Below are 16714 nucleotides of genomic sequence, written 5' to 3' on the forward strand. Positions count from 1 at the left end.
TACAAATATCTTCAACAGGCACACCTCTAGCCAACGCAGAGGTCGAAGACTTAGCTCTTATAGAATGAGCCCTTATACCCTCTGGAGGTTCCTTACCGGCCAAAGAGTAGCAGATCTTAATGCAGAGAACGATCCATCTTGATAAGGTTCTTTTATGGACCTCTCTTCCCTTCTTGCAACCAGCAAACCCAACGAAGAGCTGGTCCTCCAAACGAAAATCCTTGGATCTGTCCAAGTAAAAGGAAACCGCCCTCTTAGGGTCCAGGCGGTGCAGTCTCTCTTCCTCCTTAGAAGGGTGAGGGGGAGGATAAAAGGAAGGTAGGGGAGGATAAAAGGAAGGTAGGGTAATGGACTGACTCAAATGAAAGGGAGTCACCACCTTAGGCAGAAAAGCAGCCCTGGTCCTGAGAACCATTCGATCAGCATGAATGGCCAGGAAAGGGGGCTTAGAGCTCAGAGCTTGAAGCTCACTTACCCTCCTTGCCGAGGTTATTGCAACGAGGAAGACTGTTTTAAAGGTAAGAAGCCTCATGGGACATTTGTGAAGAGGCTCAAAGGGAGCACCCATCAGAAAGGTTAAAACAAGATTTAAATCCCACTGAGGCACAATAAAAGGTGAAGGAGGGAACTTATACGTGAGGCCCTTCAAAAATCTCAAGACCACGGGAGACTTAAAAAGAGAGGGCTGGTCAGGCAAGCAGAGAAAAGCTGACAGCGCCGAAAGGTAGCCCTTCACAGTAGCAACAGCAAGCCCCTGTTGCGCCAGAGAAAGAGCAAACTGTAGTATATCAGATAAATGGGCTCTCACAGGGTCAATAGACTTCCCCCTACACCACTCAACAAATTCCGACCATCTATAAGAATAGATGGACTTAGTGGAGTCACGCCTGGCGGATAAGATGACATCCACAACGTCAGGCGGGAGGGAAAAGGAATTCAGGTTGCCCCGCTCAATCTCCAGGCATGAAGGTGTAATGTCTGGAGGTGGGGGTGTAGAACCTGCCCCTCCATCTGAGAGAGGAGGTCTGCCCTGAAAGGGAGACGGAGCGGCCGGTGAGAGGAGAGGTGGAGAAGATCTGAATACCACACCCTTCTTGGCCAATCCGGGGCGACCAATATAACTTGGGCCCGGTCTTGGCGAATCTTCCTCAGAACCCGAGGAATCAAGGGTATGGGAGGGAACGCGTAAAGGAGCTGACCTCCCCAGCTCAACTGAAACGCATCCCCCAAGGCTCCTTGCATCGGATACTGGAGACTTTAGAATGACGGGCAGTGAGCATTCTCGCGAGTGGCAAACAGGTCCACCCGAGGAGTCCCCCACATCTGAAAGATGCTGTGAACCACCTCCGGGTGAAGCCTCCACTCGTGGTCGGCAGAGAACTGCCGACTGAGACCGTCTGCCCGAACGTTCAGAACCCCGGCCAGATGATTTGCCATCAGACAAATCTGATGGTCCTGAACCCAGGACCAGAGACGCAGTGCCTCTCTGCAGAGACACTGCGACCCTACTCCTCCCTGTTTGCTGATGTACCACATCGCGGTCGTGTTGTCCGTCAGGACTTGAACTGACTGACCGCGAAGGGAAGGGAGGAATGCCTTGAGCGCTAAACGAATCGCCCGCAATTCTAGAAGGTTGATGTGAAGCAACCTTTCCTCTGGAGACCAAAGACCCTTGACCTCCAGATCCCCCAGATGAGCACCCCACCCTAGAGTAGATGCATCCGAAATTACCGTGGCCACCGGAGGAGGCAGATGAAAAGGCTTCCCATGAGACAGGTTGCCTTCCACGCCCCACCAAGACAGATCCGCTGCAGCTTCTCTGGAGATCCTCACCGACTCCCTGAGATCTCCGTTGTGCTGATACCACTGCCTGCGGAGGAACCACTGGAGTGCCCTCATGTGCCAGCGTGTATGGTTGACCAGGAGAATGCAAGAAGCCATCAGACCGAGCAGGCGAAGGACCTTCAGGACCGGAACAACCGCTCCATTGTAGAATAAAGGAATCATATCCTGTATGTCGCGAATCCTTTGAGGCGGAGGGAATGCACGACATACAGTTGTGTCCAGTACAGCACCTATGAACAGGTTGCGCTGGGAGGGCACCAGGTGAGATTTGGGTACATTTATCGAGAAACCTAATCTGTACAACAACTGGGTTGTCTCCTGCAGATGATGAAGCACAATCTCCGACGACTCCGCCTTGATCAGCCAGTCGTCCAGATAGGGGAATACAGGAATCCCCGATCTTCTGAGATGCGCCGCCACCACTGCCATCACCTTGGTGAAGACCCGAGGTGCAGTAGTAAGTCCAAACGGAAGGACCGCAAACTGATAGTGCTGCGATCCCACCGTAAAACGGAGATACTTCCTGTGCGACTTCAGGATGGGGATGTGGAAATACGCATCCTGCAAGTCGAGCGACACCATCCAGTCCTCTTCAGCAGAGCCTGAAGAACCTGTGCAAGGTTGAGCATCTTGAATTTCTCCTGCTTCAGGTAAAAATTCAAGATCCTGAGATCCAGGATAGGACGAAGCCTGCCATCCTTCTTGGGAATCAGGAAATACCGGGAGTAGCATCCCTGACCCCTTTCCCGCTCTGGGACCACCTCTATCGCACCTTTCTTCAATAAAGTTTGGACTTCCTCCTGAAGGAGAAACAGATGTTCCTCTGAGCAATACCCTTGGCAAGGAGGGTAATTGGGAGGGAATTCCCGAAAGGGAAGGGCATACCCATTTTCCACGAGATTGAGAACCCAAAGATCTGATGTAACCGATTCCCAATCTCGTAGAAAGTGGGTAAGCCGGCCCCCCACCGGGCCTACATGATCCTGAATGGCGGATCTAGGGCTGCTTATCTGTGGCTGGGGGGTTGGTGGAGGTAGAGGAGGAATTGGGCTGACGCCCCCGAGGACGTGCTCTCTGCTTCCCCCTGTATGATCTATACCGGGTATTCTGCTGCTGCTGCTGCTGTTGTTGCTGCTGCTGCTGCTGCCCTTGTCTATATGTACGAAAGGAACGGCCAAAACCTCTAAATTTCCTGGTCATAGAGCCTCTGACCTGAAGACCAAGAGATCTAGCCGTCGCCCTGCTGTCCTTGAATCTTTCCAAGGCCGCATCTGCTTTCCTTCCAAAGAGCCCCTCACCATCGAAAGGCAAATCCAATAAAGCAGACTGCACATCAGTTGAAAAATCGGATGACTTCAACCAAGCCGAACGCCTAGTGGCAACCGCTGTGCCCATGATCCTCGCCACAGAATCCGCAGAATCAAGCTCGCTTTGGATGACTTGACGGGCAGCAGCTTGAGAATCAGACAATGCTTCCTCAAAGTCTTTTCTGCTATCCTCTGGAACCTTAGGGATCAATGTGCGCATAGAGTCCATTAGAGCATGAATGTATCTACCCATAAGGCAAGTGGCATTCGTAGATTTCAGTGCCATACTAGCCGAAGAAAAGTTCTTTTTAGCTATTTGGTCCTGTTTCTTGGCCTCTTTGTCGCCAGGCACCTGCGGAAAAGCCCCAATCGATTTTTTAGAACATGCAGCCTGAATCACCAAGCTCTCAGGAGAAGGGTGTGATGACAAGAATGCAGGGTCCTCAGGAGCCACCCTATACCTCTGAGCCACGTTCTTGGAAACTGCAGGAGCAGAGAAAGGCTTTTTCCAAACCTCCATAATGGGTTCCTTTAAGGCTTCATTAAATGGAAGCAAAGGCTCCACAGCCTGACTAGGAGAATGAAGAACTTCAGTCAGCAAATTCGACAGTAGGCAAAGACAAACCCAAAAGTCCAGCTGCCTTCCTCATGACAACATGATACGGTTGAATATCCCTGGAGGGAGTATCAGATCCCGAAGGCAAAGACCACTCCGGGGAAAACTCGAGACCACTTTCCTCTGCCAGGTCGTCGAAACTGCCAGCATCCAGCTCGCCTTCCTCCATATCTGAAGAAGACTCATCAACCCTCTGTTGTTCAAGCAGATGTTGAGCTTCTCTTCGAGACCTGAATTTGACTCGAAGTGCAGCCGAATCCAAAGTCGAATCCGACGGCGCCGGAGCCGACTTCGGAACCGAATCCGAGGGCTTGGAAGGAGGATCCATGGACTTGCTTGGAGCCGGTGACGTCGGAGCCGGAGTCGTCGACTTCGGGCGAGCCGGCGTCGATACCGGCGTCGACCCTGGTGGAACTTGGTACTGCCACAGCGGAGTCGGGGTTGGCATAAACGGCATGAATGGTGCCGGAGCATATGAGTGAGGAACACCCAAATTAAAGGCCATAGGACCCATGGGGCCCGAAGGCGCACCAGAGGGGAACCATGATCTTGAGAAAACACCATACATCGCGTTTAAAAACGCGGAAGGGTCCTGACCTGGAGTCGGGAATGGTGGATGCTCAGGATGACTTTGAGGAAGGTTTGAATCTGCCTCTTCAACAGGATTCGAGGATTCCCCCTCAACAGGAACTCCATCAGCGTCATCCGGAGTCGGAGAATGAGCCGGAGACGGAGCCGGAGCCGGAACCGGAGTCGGAGAATGGGCCACCGACTCCGAAAGCGAAGCCTCACCTTCATGATCCGACACATGTGGAGGAATCACCTTCGACTTCACCCTCCTGGGAGACCTTGATCTTGAACCAGACTTATCCCCTGAATGATGACGGGATTCATGCCTCCTCTTCTTATGTTTTTTCCGAGAACCGGAAGCACGGTCAGACGAGGACTTCGAGGCCGACGCCTCACGAGACCTCGACCTGGATCTCGACTTCGATCTCTTCGAGCGCTTCGAAGACTTCCTAACCTTACTTGCTTTAAGCTTGGCCACCAGGAGCTTCGATTCCCGCTCTCGAAGAGCCTTCGGATTCATCTTCTGGCACGATGAACAACCTTCAACGTCGTGATCCGAGCTCAAGCACCATATGCAGTCTTGGTGAGGGTCCGTAACGGACATCATCTTCCCACATTCTCCACAAGGCTTAAACCCAGTCTTCTTTGTCGACATGACAAACGAGCAACAAGGTCAGAGAAAGGAGAATCGAGGAAACAAAGTAATAGGATACTAGAAGCTACAGAGTAACCCGTTAAACCGTTAGCGTCGATGACGCGGAAAAAAGGGAACTGATGTCATCACGCCGGCGTGGGCCTATTGTAGGCGTCGGTGACGTCAGCGGAGTCGCGAGCGATGTCGTGTCTCTGTGACGTCCGAGTCCACGTCGGCGCGAGGCTACAAAAGAATTTTCCGAATGTTGCTGACGCAAGGGGGATATTCACAAGGTGAGGAATCCACACGGCAGATGTATCTATCAGAACTGCTGCCTCTCTGCTGGAAACATGGTACTACTTACATTGCCCATAGAAGTTCGGCATACTCCCCTGGATGTTTTATTTGTGTTCACATTAGTCTTTTTCTGGCTTGTCGAGGCACCAGTGTTTCATTGTTCCCTCTCTACCCCTTTCCTTATTTTTCTCTGACCCTGCACATTGGTACAGACGGATCACTCAGGTGGGTTTGGTGTTACGGTCTTCGGAGATATTTGGTGAGTACTGCACCATTTAGGAGTCAAACCTGTGCAGCCCTTGCCTTCACTATGCTATTTGGATGGAAACAAGCACAGGAAGAGGTCTTAGGAGTTAAAGCCCTGATTTCAAATGTCAGTGCTAGAGGTCTTGTGCAGTGAATAATCATGCTGTTTAGCAGCTCTTGTAGAGACCCATAAACTTTTTAAGAGGTCATGTTGCATGATCACGCCAACCAACATCTTGGATACAACCGCTCTCCACAGTCCATCAGTCTGAGGCTTCCTTGAAGATTATAGTCAGTGCATTGTAAACCCTTCAAGAAAAGAACGTCATAATGAGAAATCAGACGCCAGATACCCCAGGTTCTCGGCACTCTGCTACAATGTGTTTGCAACACGTCCCTGTGACGTGATCACGACCTGCATATGCTGAAGCCCATTTGCCGGCTCTTAATGGTATAACTGCACTAGGTCACATGGATTGGCATGGGTCCATAAAACACATATGGAACAGACCAAGCTGGGTGTTTTCTCTGGGTTGTCCCTGCTGAACATGACCTGCTCCTAATCTTCAACAGTCTCTTTGTGTTTAAGAGTTTATTGAATGGTCCCACTGTTCTTAGTTAATGACCAAGTAAACACGAAAAGGTGCCTGTCTTTATTTCACAACATTAACTGTGGAAGAATAGGACTGAATCTTGACAGATGAGCAAAACACTTGTGTTCCCATGGATCCTTCTCTATACATAACTAGACTGTGGTGTTGTTCGGTCTTCAGATGGGAGGTATACGCTTGCGGAGCTTCCATCGATAACCCTCAACATGTTTGACAAAGGAAGAAAAAGTGCTAGCTCTCCAGGATGTTTACAAAGTGTTGTAGCCAACAGGTGCCACACTGTGCCTAAGCAGTAACAATGGGTTTCAAGCTGAGTTACCCTGGAGGTCATGTGTGACGGCATTAAGACCAGGTTGCAAGGACAAATTCTACTTCATCGAGCTTGTGTTAAGAGCATGCCTGTGTGTTCAGTGTGACGCTGCCTTTAACAATGTACTAGGACTTGGGCAGAAGACTGGCACATGATGCCACATATGCCTATACTTCAAACTATGGGTAGTAAGCACCCTCCCCTATTTATGCAGTAGAGTGCGGACCACCGACATAAAGGCCTTGCCTCATGGCACTAACCACCCCCACAAACAGGGCTCCAAGATGAACTTTCCATTTAAATGCACTGGACTGCAAAATGCTTTGAAGGGTGAAAGTAAACTTGTTCCGATAAACTGTGCTCATGTAAGAACTAGGACGCCCTCTGAAAAGGCCTGCCCACCAACATAATCACCAAAAAAAGGAAGGATAAGGATACAGTTGGCCCTTGAGGAGGCACCATTTGCCTCCATCGCACCACACACTCAGGATTTGATGCACGTGTCGCAACCTGATCAATGAGCAGGCTGACTGGAAATCACTGCCCGACTGGAAACCGAAGCTAACAGTGCTCAAACTAGCACCTCTCCTTCACTCCTCTTATCTATTTCTCTCTTCGCTTCCACCCATCCATTCTCTCTCCATCCTTCGGTCTCGTTCCCCACTCAGATCACTCGCTCACTCTCCCGCCCCTGTGCCTGCTGCAGTTAATCCTGGGAGATGAAGAAAGAGGCACATTAAAAGGAAAAGCCCTTGGCTTTCACAACCGGCCCCCACTGGCTACAGCCCACCAGGGAAAGGACCAACTGAACAAAAGACCAGTTTGGCTCTGTTGCAAATGCTTACTTGCTCCCTGGTTAGCTCTTCTGCCTCCCAGTCACTGCATCGCAGCCAGACAGACTTGTCAAGCGTATAGTTCAGGATACACTCCGACAGGGACTTCAGACTGAGTCCGTTGTGAAACATGTCCTTCCTTTGAATAAAAACAAATATTATTAATTATTCCCATCACAAGGCGGCAAATCAAATGGAACGGAGTGGGAGAATTTCGTTTTTTTTTCACGTTTTAAGTTGTTTTAGAATGAAAGGGTCAATAGTAAAAGGTGTTGTAAATGGGCAACTTGGCCAGACAAAAACATTCGTGGCAATATTAAAATACTCTGCCGGTCTATTCACTTTTTTACAAGAAAATGTGTAAAAAACGCATTTCGAAAAACAAAAACATCTGAATCGCATGACATTAGGGGTGATCCAAAATTCAAAGTAGCACAAATAACCTTCATTAAAACTCAAGACTCTTAGGTACATTTAAAAATAAGTATCTTTCTTTCATACGATTTCTCTCGAAAGGTCTTCTCTCCCAGGCAATAATATCCCACTGCAAAAAAGAGCTCAAAGCAGAATCCCTGAAGAAATATTTTACTTATGAAATTTAACAAACTAAATATATTGCCAAGATAAGCTTTTCCGTCATAGCCATTGCTTTACGTGCATCTCACATAGGTGGCTTCACTGGAGAGAAACATTTGCCCCTCACAGGTTTCTGATTATCTGCCCTTTTTTCACATGATCGAGCCAGTAATGCTTGTGGTAAACAATTGATAACTATCTCATTTAGTTAATGTGCAAAGTGCATATATGATTCCCAGTAGAAAGACAAACACATAACGTATACATTAGATAAATCATTTTTACTCAACGAACAGTACGAATATTTCTATTAGCTGGCTACTATTTAACTCTTAACAATACAAATCAACAAGAAACGTCACACAAACATATCCTACAAAATGACATTAGACAGAACACTTCCCATACATCCGACATATCTTCCATATGCGATATAGCTGGCACACCATTACAATCAACCCCACTACAAACCTACAGTAAAGGCAGATTACACAAATACAGAACAAAACAACTGAGCAGATATATAATGTGAACAGGCTCCCACTAAAAAGAGAACATTACATTTCCAAATGTGCATGCTTCCTCATCACTGTAGACAGCATTTCTAAAAAGATTAGAAAACCTACCAATGGCAGCTCCCATATGTATGCAGGTGATAAGTTTAACTCCGCCATTGGTTCAGAGAATGATCCGCCAGCAGGTACAGCTCTCAAGTTTCCAAGGTCTGCCTGCGAGTAGCTCAACCCGTCTATGCTTTTGCTTTGTATTCTGAGACTTGTAGCCCTGGTTTATCCCACAGGACTATCAAAACATTAAGTCCCAGAATGCAAACCAAAATCCTGGACTAGATGATGAGCTTCTACAGCGTGCACCATGGAAAATTAAGAGCTCTGCGCAAGCACCACCTCACATGAGGGATTCCTCACTTAACAAGCACTGTATGCCAATGGACTGGTGCTGAGACATACAGAAGGACCACTGTGGGAATTCTTTGTTTCAGCCACACAAATGGCACTGTTTGACCTATGAGAGTGGTATATCAAAATATCAGCCACAGTATACGATCCAAAAGAAAGTCTTGCACAATATTGCCAAAGTGATTCTACATAGGCGAGTGCAGCTTCCCTCTTCTCATTTCACATTTACGGACCTTCGCGATAATGCTGTGGGCAGGTACTTTGGGCATCAAAGATGATGGAGGGGGATGCCACCCCAAGCGATTACCAATGGCCGAGATTAATTTGAGCATTCCGTCCATCCCCTTATTGTTCTTCCTGTGGCCTCCCCATGTGCGATAGGTATGCCCAGACATGGGTCCTATGCTCACTGTGCCACTGCAATCAAGCTAGACCTGGCGATGAGTCGTAATCAGAGTGAAACCTCTCCTAGATGGCTTGTATTCCAGTTCAGGGAGGACCTGGCCTGGCAGTTTGGGCTGGACTGTTCCTACTGGAACAGGGGCAAGACAGGTTTGCATATGGCTAGGTGCAAACCGAGATGGAATGTTGGATGAAAAATACAAACGCTGCAAAGCTTTCTCATCCCTCTAAGATTCAAAAACAGCATCTCATGAAGCATGAACCTGTTTAGAACAGTGACTGAAACATAGCCTACAACTACATCAGGCTATAAGACCTTCCTGTAGCTCTGGAGGGACAATAGGGAGCAGGAAGAGTTGGATACCTATAGGTAGTTCTCAATGCCATGAGGATCCCTCTCTCTCTGATGGCAATATCACACCAGTGATCCATCTGTTGCCTCTTCACCCCACACTCTTTTACCCCAAAAGGTTGAAAAAATTAGGAGTGTAGCAGTGGTACAGAGGAGAAACACCCTCCCTAACTAACAACAACAACAAAAGACAACAAAGAGAGAAGGGCCGAAATATGGATCCAGGTCTCAGAACCTAAACCTGGTTTTGTTTCTGCATGGAAGTCAGCCTTTTTACCTACACAAGACTACCTCCCAACCCATGTCCATGTTGCCTGCTGTCATTGCCACAAACATATAAGATTCACCCGAAGGACAGCGGAGGGTTTAAAAACAATGTGAAACAAAGCATAAGCACTGATAGGGATTACACTGCGGGAAATGCATACATGTACTTCATGCATGTTGGATTTTTGCCCTTTCTGCAGGGGCACCCCATTTTGTTTTTGTCTTTTCGCTGAATCCCATTTTGCTGGCTATAAAACTCTGCGCTATACCCTGCTACCCAGTAGTCAAGTGCTTGTGCTCCTCCTTTCAACATGGTAAAATTTGTATTCGCCTGATTGGCATATTTACCTTTTTAACAAGTCCCTCGCATATGGTGCCAAGGTGTATAAGGGCCTGTAAGTTAAATGTCACAAGTGGAGTGCAGCACCTTTTGTGCCATCAACAACAGTGACAAATGCAAGCATGACTGCAGGCCTGCCAACGGTAGCCTGGCTGGGCAGGTTTTGACTGCTAATGCGACCTATCAAAATAATCCCTTTTGACAGGCCTAATCCTTCCTTTTCAGTATTTATTATTAACCCCTAAGAAGGCCTTACAGCTCATACAGCAGGGTGTATGGCATTTAAAAGTAGGGCACGTAAAAATATATGTTAAACATGTACTTACGGTGAAAAAGCCCTTAAAGGTAATTTCACTGTAGCAGGGCTGGCTGTTCCATGGCAAAGCACTAGGACACAATATTAAGTTTAATAAATGTTATCTTTGCAGGTAAACAGCAGCAGTTTGGATTTTCTGATATTTTTATTATAAGCCCAATATAATGGTGAAGTTAGATTTGTAAGAACTATTTTGGAAAGATGAACTTTAAAAAATTACCTTTTCTCTGCCCGAGATCCCCGGAAGCTAAATATGCATTTTGTTCTCCTACTTCTGCCAGCCAGTAATTAGCATTTCACTATTTGAGAATGAGGTGTGGAATTGCTCGCAGGAGAGGGACAAAAGGCTGTGGGTGTGAGAATGTGTTGTTGTGCCCTTGACAGGATGGCCTATAGGCCAGGCCCAAGGACTTAACTTCAGAGTTCTACCCTGTCACAAGCAGATGTAGCTAACACCCAGGCTAGTACCCTTGTTGGGTCTTCCCTGCCAGACTGGCCTCCATCACTATGAGCCTCTTGCGGAGATCATTGTGTGGCATCTCCAACCACCAACGTCAGAATACTTCTAGACCTATGTAAGGGGACCGAATCTGCTGCCTGAGACAAGCCTAGATTACTAGACCTGCTCTTCCTCTTGTACCCAGGATAAAGAAGTGAACTCAAAGGGTCATAAGGCTGACGTCTTGTTAAAGTCACCACGACAAAACAAGCTACAAGAAGCCATTTCTTGCAATTGCCTAGCTGGCAAGTGGTAACTGGACCTTGACTGGACCCTCGCATTGGCCTCTGCCTGCCATCCTGCGAGTCTCTAAGTGCCTCCCCTGAGATCCTGGTTTTGATCTAGAAACATACACCTGTGGTGGATTGGGACTTAGAGGACGAAAGTAAAAAAAGTTGTAAATAACTTTGATCTGGATGAACTTCGTTAGTGTATCTGACCCGCTCCATTGCGGTCAGCGTCAAATTGCACCTAGGTCCTGTTCTACCTCGATCGTGGACTATCATTAGTACTTTGTGTTTCTTGCCACTGTTTCATTCAATTTTTCCAATTTGTTTTGGGATTTTCATTGTTTTGCATTTCAACTTTAATTATTGTTTCAGTACTGCATGAATACTCTACACATTACCTCTAAGTTTACCCCGCTGCACTGGTCCAAAGCTACCACAGAGTTGTACTCAAGTTAATTTATTGACTTTAAGGGTTCACCCTGACAAGGTTTGTGATTACTTGATTTGAGTATTTACCCCCTCAACCTTTCTGAGTTGTTCCCTCTCATGTGTTTCTTACAAACTAGCCTGTTTCTAGCTATTAGCATGTATCGGACAATATATTGATCTTATCGACCCACCATCCAGTTTAAATTTATGCTTGGTCACAGTTTCATATTCACTCCATTTGATTCCACTATGCTAAACCCGAGCACTGAAAAGTTGAAACCAGTTTCCCGGCCTTGCACTTTGTGACTGTTTCTGTAGATGGTACAAACACAAACCTGTGCCTCATAGCCAGATACCGAAGGTCTACTGTCCCATTGACTGAGAGGCCATAGTCGTGAAGCAGTTTACACGCATCCTCACGGCATCCAACTCCGACTTTCAAGACACTGCCATCTGCCAAAAGATTCAATAAAGTTTTTGGGATGGGTGCGGTGCCGGAGGTCAGTTGGGGCAAGCGAATAAGGACACAGCGCCCACTATGGGAGGCCATTTGGAGTAGCGAGACGGGGCTTGATCTTCCTTCAGCAGACACCTACAAGCAAAGCAAAGATTAGATTAATAAAGGGGTTAAACAAGGTTAATCTTTTAGCTTTCAATTAATCACCAACTGAGACAAGGAATATGCAATTCAAACGCAATTGCAGGGCATCACATCAAAAATGTAGTTAAGGTCAACACAACCTTAACTGGGAAATGAACCTCTGGACAAGTACAAGTATATGACAATTTGTAGCAGGGCCATGGTGGACCAGTTATAGCTTCCAGAGAACTACTGTGCGAAGTACTCTCGGCGTAACTAAAGCACCTGTGAGCTTGCCTGGCATTGCAGACTGAAGATAGTCAAACATCAGGAGTTTGATTTCCTTTTACAGTGATAAGATTTGAATATTAATGTTCAAATACTAATGCCAGCAAATCGTCTGTTCACGAGTTCCCTTTGCATGCCTCCACCCACGTAGATTACAGACATACAGCATAAGCCATCCTCACCCCCATGCAACATGCTACTGTCTCTTAATCCTTACCAATCAATAAGTTTGCCATCCAATTAATTTATCACTCCAACCCCACACAGCTCTCCCACTCGGGTGTTGGATCCCTTAATAATAGGGACTTCTGCCCCAGGAACGTAAATTGCAATAAAGGTGAGAGAGGTGCTGAAGTGCAAGGACTGTCACATATCTGCATTACCCCAAACATCCCAACACCTCAGGCACAATTAGCATTTTCATTGTTGTAACATCACGTTTTACTCAAAGCGATAGGTGAAGATTGTGGAGCACCCATGTAGAAGTGAGATGCCGGTAAGAGGAAGCATACCATCCCTACCAATATACAACCCTAAGTTCTCCAGCTTACAAACTGATCTCTCCACAGGAAATGGATTACCTAGATGGACAGCACTGCTAATAAATCTAAAATACATAAATAGGGTTGGTTATTGAAGACATCCTTGCAGCTCCAACTGTTTTATAACGGTGAACAATTTACAAAATGAGTCGTCGCATACCTTGGAAACAGTCGTTTTTATGTTTTTGTAATGCCAATTGATTGCGTTGTTGGATGATTTTCTAACGGTCGGCTGCCTTTGTTTTTTATATTATAAAACCTAAACATAGTAACTCACCCATTAATACGAACTTTGAAACAGTTATTTAAAATAACGTTCCTATAACTGATTTCTAGGCCTCACGTACCTTATCGGACCTCACTTGTGTCGCTCCAGTCTTGGTATTAGTTTTACACTAATACATTGTTTTAAGGTTTTTTTGCTCAGCTTTTTCCTGTGCATAGGTACAATATATGCTTTGATGATATATAATAGGTTGTTATGAATTGTTAATTTTATGTCTATACTTTTTAACAGCAAACACTACAAAACTTTTTTTTTTTAAATAAAAATATTTTTCAACATTACATTTTATATTTAGTCTGGTTATATTTAGAATTAGGTAGATTTCAACGTATGGGCTGATATTTTATGATATTTCTCACTGTTGATAATTTTACAATTCAGGATTTGCATTAACTGTCCACCAAGGGAAAATCTTATCTCTACCTGCAAGTAGTACTCTACTCCCCTGGTTGGTGAAAGGGGTCTCTCTCATCTTCTTCAAATATAAGCACTTGCAAAGCCAATATGCCTTGCCTTATGGACATCTTAGCTTCGTCAATGCAGTCTGCCAATGCTGTGCAGCACAAGCAAAACAAAAATGAAGAAAGAAAAAGCTGCGTCCATCCATGGTCATGCCTACAGCATGGTGTGGGGTGCCATTTTCCATTTACCCATCCAAGATCATGGACGCCACTTCAATCAAAAAAACAAAAAAGAAAATTACACCTTTCAAAATAAACATAAAAAAAGAACCACAGTGGTGGAGGTGCAAAGGAGGAGAAGGTGGGGAGAGCAGATCAGAGGAGAAGGGGAAAAATATCACATGAGATAGCAACAAGGCTCTGGGGAGAAGCGCACAAGAGAGAACAAAACGGACCATGATGGAGTTTGGGAGGAGAAGCACGCAAGAGAGAAAGTGAGCTGCACGTGAATATAAGAGCAGGGCGGGTATTTGGCAGAGGGAGGAGCACACGAGAGAGAGAGAGAGAGAGAGAGAGAGAGAGAGAGAGAGAGACTGACAACAAATGCGCTCTTATGGCTTGCTTAACCAAAAAGAAAATAGCTTCCTAAAATTGAGCAGTGGATTGATCTATATTAACCAATCAAAACAATGGTAAGGAGGCTATGCTCCATGAGAGGATCAAACACAAGAAGAAGAATGTAAGCCATCGAATAAGAAGTAAGCTAATGAGAGTGACAATAACGCCAACCAATGGTAAGCAACCAAGTTTTGTAAGACCACTATAAGTTCACATTAGATCTTTCGCAACCAAAAAGCTAGCGCCGTCTGGTAGGCAAGACCAAAAAATCATCTATGCTCAATTCCAGGATCACTTAATGGTAACCATCTCCTGCTTGACGACCAATCTGACATCCGATCGCACTGCCAGCAAGGAGACAGCTATCTTACTCATCTTAGAATATACCCTTCTGACCACAAATGAAGATGACCCTGACAGGTAATATTGCTGGACTTCAATACAGAACCATTCAACGTTTTCTTTCCCCAAACTGTGTTCTCAAATGAGATTCACCAGCATTGTCCTTGACTGGTTCTCTTCCTACCTTTCCAATAGAAAGTTTGTTCACATGGACACCAATCACCTGCGGAGTCTAAAGGGTTCCATATGGTCTTCTGTCATCTTTAACCTTTACGTGAGCTTCTTGGGGCTCTACTCACAGATTATAGCATCAAAAGTCCCCAATATTTCAATGATACACAATATATTTGAATATTTTAAGGTCTCCTCTGGTCCAGACATACAATGCCTCAAATACTACCTGCACTTTATCTAGAACTGCATATCCAGCACCACCAAGACAGAATCCCTGTTATTTACTAAGAACAAAAGCAAGAAACAGTACACACAGGCTCAATGACCTGAACCTTGACGACTTGGAACCCCAATGTTTACTGAATGCCAAGTTACTTTAAATGACCATGGACACCAACTTCCCCTTCAAGGAACACAGTGCCAATAAAACAACAAAGCCTGCTACCAGCTTTCTTAAAAAAAAAAGAAAGAAAGAAAATGAAATAATTTCTTCCAGACAGATTTCAAAACTTTTGTTCAGGCCCTCCCCTACTCTATCAGGACAGTGGTAACGCCCTGCTCTCTGGTCTCCCAGACTTCACACGGGCATTCTACAGGCTACAGCAGATCTCATCCTGGACCGGAAGAAATAAGATCACATTACTCCCAGGCTGATGAAACTCCATTGGCTCCACATGCCTTTTTAGCGCCGTATTCCCTGCTGCTGCTCTATTTCCTCAGCTGTCAATTTTCCAGCCGCAACCCGCGTACGCGCACTTATATACCAGTGCAGGAATGGGTCTACACTGACCACACATCGTTGTCCGTTTAGTGTATGCCTGCTTGGAAATTCTTCAGGCTGAGGACGACACGACACTGATGAAACTAAGGTCTTTCTTTGTACCCTGAGGACCTTGAAATATTGATCTGTGGGAAGATTCTAATAGAGAATCTAAATGAATTTTGTCTATAGAATACAGAAATAGATCCACACACACAGTATTACTGAAAAGGGATATGATTTCACTGTTGTCGTAAGAGGATAGGAGACTTGGTGGAACAAATACATGGAGTGAGGAGCCCTGAAGAAGTCCTTAAAAAAGACGTAACGCGTTGGCTACTGCGAAGTGTAATAAGAAAATAAAGATTGAAGGAATATACATCAATGTGAATCATCATTGAATGAACAGGCTGTCTTTAATTGTGTGTGCGGGCCACATATACTTTTACAATTGTCTGTTGTGGAAGGTTCTTTCACAACAAAGAGAATCAAAAGGGTCTGGTTCCCTGTTGGTCGACGCACAAATGTAAATATTTTTCCCATTAGTTAGATAAGTGCGGTATCGTATCCTAGATCCTTTTGTGCTAATCCTTTACATCCTACTCGGAGACTTGAATTTCCACCTCGACAATCACAGCGACCCAGACTACACCGCCCTCCTTCACAACCTCTCCAACCTTGGACTGAAGCAGCTAGTCACCACCCCCACTCTCAGATCAGGACACACCCTTGACCCCTTCTTCGCAGGATGAAAAGACATCCGCTTCAGCTATACCATCTCTGGTCAGACCACCACTGCGTTCACTTCACCTTCAACACCACCACCACACTCAAACCCCCGTGCCCGCCACAAAGGAACTGGAGCAAGATCACAGAGGAACACCTCAACACCACCCTCCTCCTAGACCCCCTCAGCGCCACGACCGATGCCAACTCTGCAGTCAAAGAACTCCACCGCTGGTTCTCCAGCTGCGCTGACAAACCTGCATCCTTCCGCCACCCCGCCAAACAACGCCCCTGAAGGCCGCCTGGTTCACCACTGAACTCCAATAAGCCAGGCACTCCTGCAGACACCTCGAGAAAAGCATGGCAAAACCGTAAAACCACAGAACACTTGAACAACCAC

General features: G+C 46.1%; 1 protein-coding gene across 2 annotated transcripts in view; it reads right to left on the bottom strand.

Moving 5' to 3' along the window:
• LOC147689618 (exonuclease 3'-5' domain-containing protein 2-like) overlaps window positions 1–16714 on the bottom strand; it is a 91856-nt gene that overhangs the window by 49849 nt on the left and 25293 nt on the right. For both annotated transcript variants that reach the window (XM_086937045.1, XM_086937044.1), the window contains exons 3-4: window positions 11933–12189; window positions 7282–7408 (exon numbers count right to left, since the gene is read on the bottom strand). In XM_086937045.1, the coding sequence (XP_086793171.1) occupies window positions 7282–7408; window positions 11933–12189 (384 nt within the window). The remainder of the gene's footprint in view (window positions 1–7281; window positions 7409–11932; window positions 12190–16714) is intronic.

Source organism: Lissotriton vulgaris, chromosome 9, assembly GCF_964263255.1.
Source record: "Lissotriton vulgaris chromosome 9, aLisVul1.2, whole genome shotgun sequence".
NCBI classification, from domain to species: domain Eukaryota; kingdom Metazoa; phylum Chordata; class Amphibia; order Caudata; family Salamandridae; genus Lissotriton; species Lissotriton vulgaris.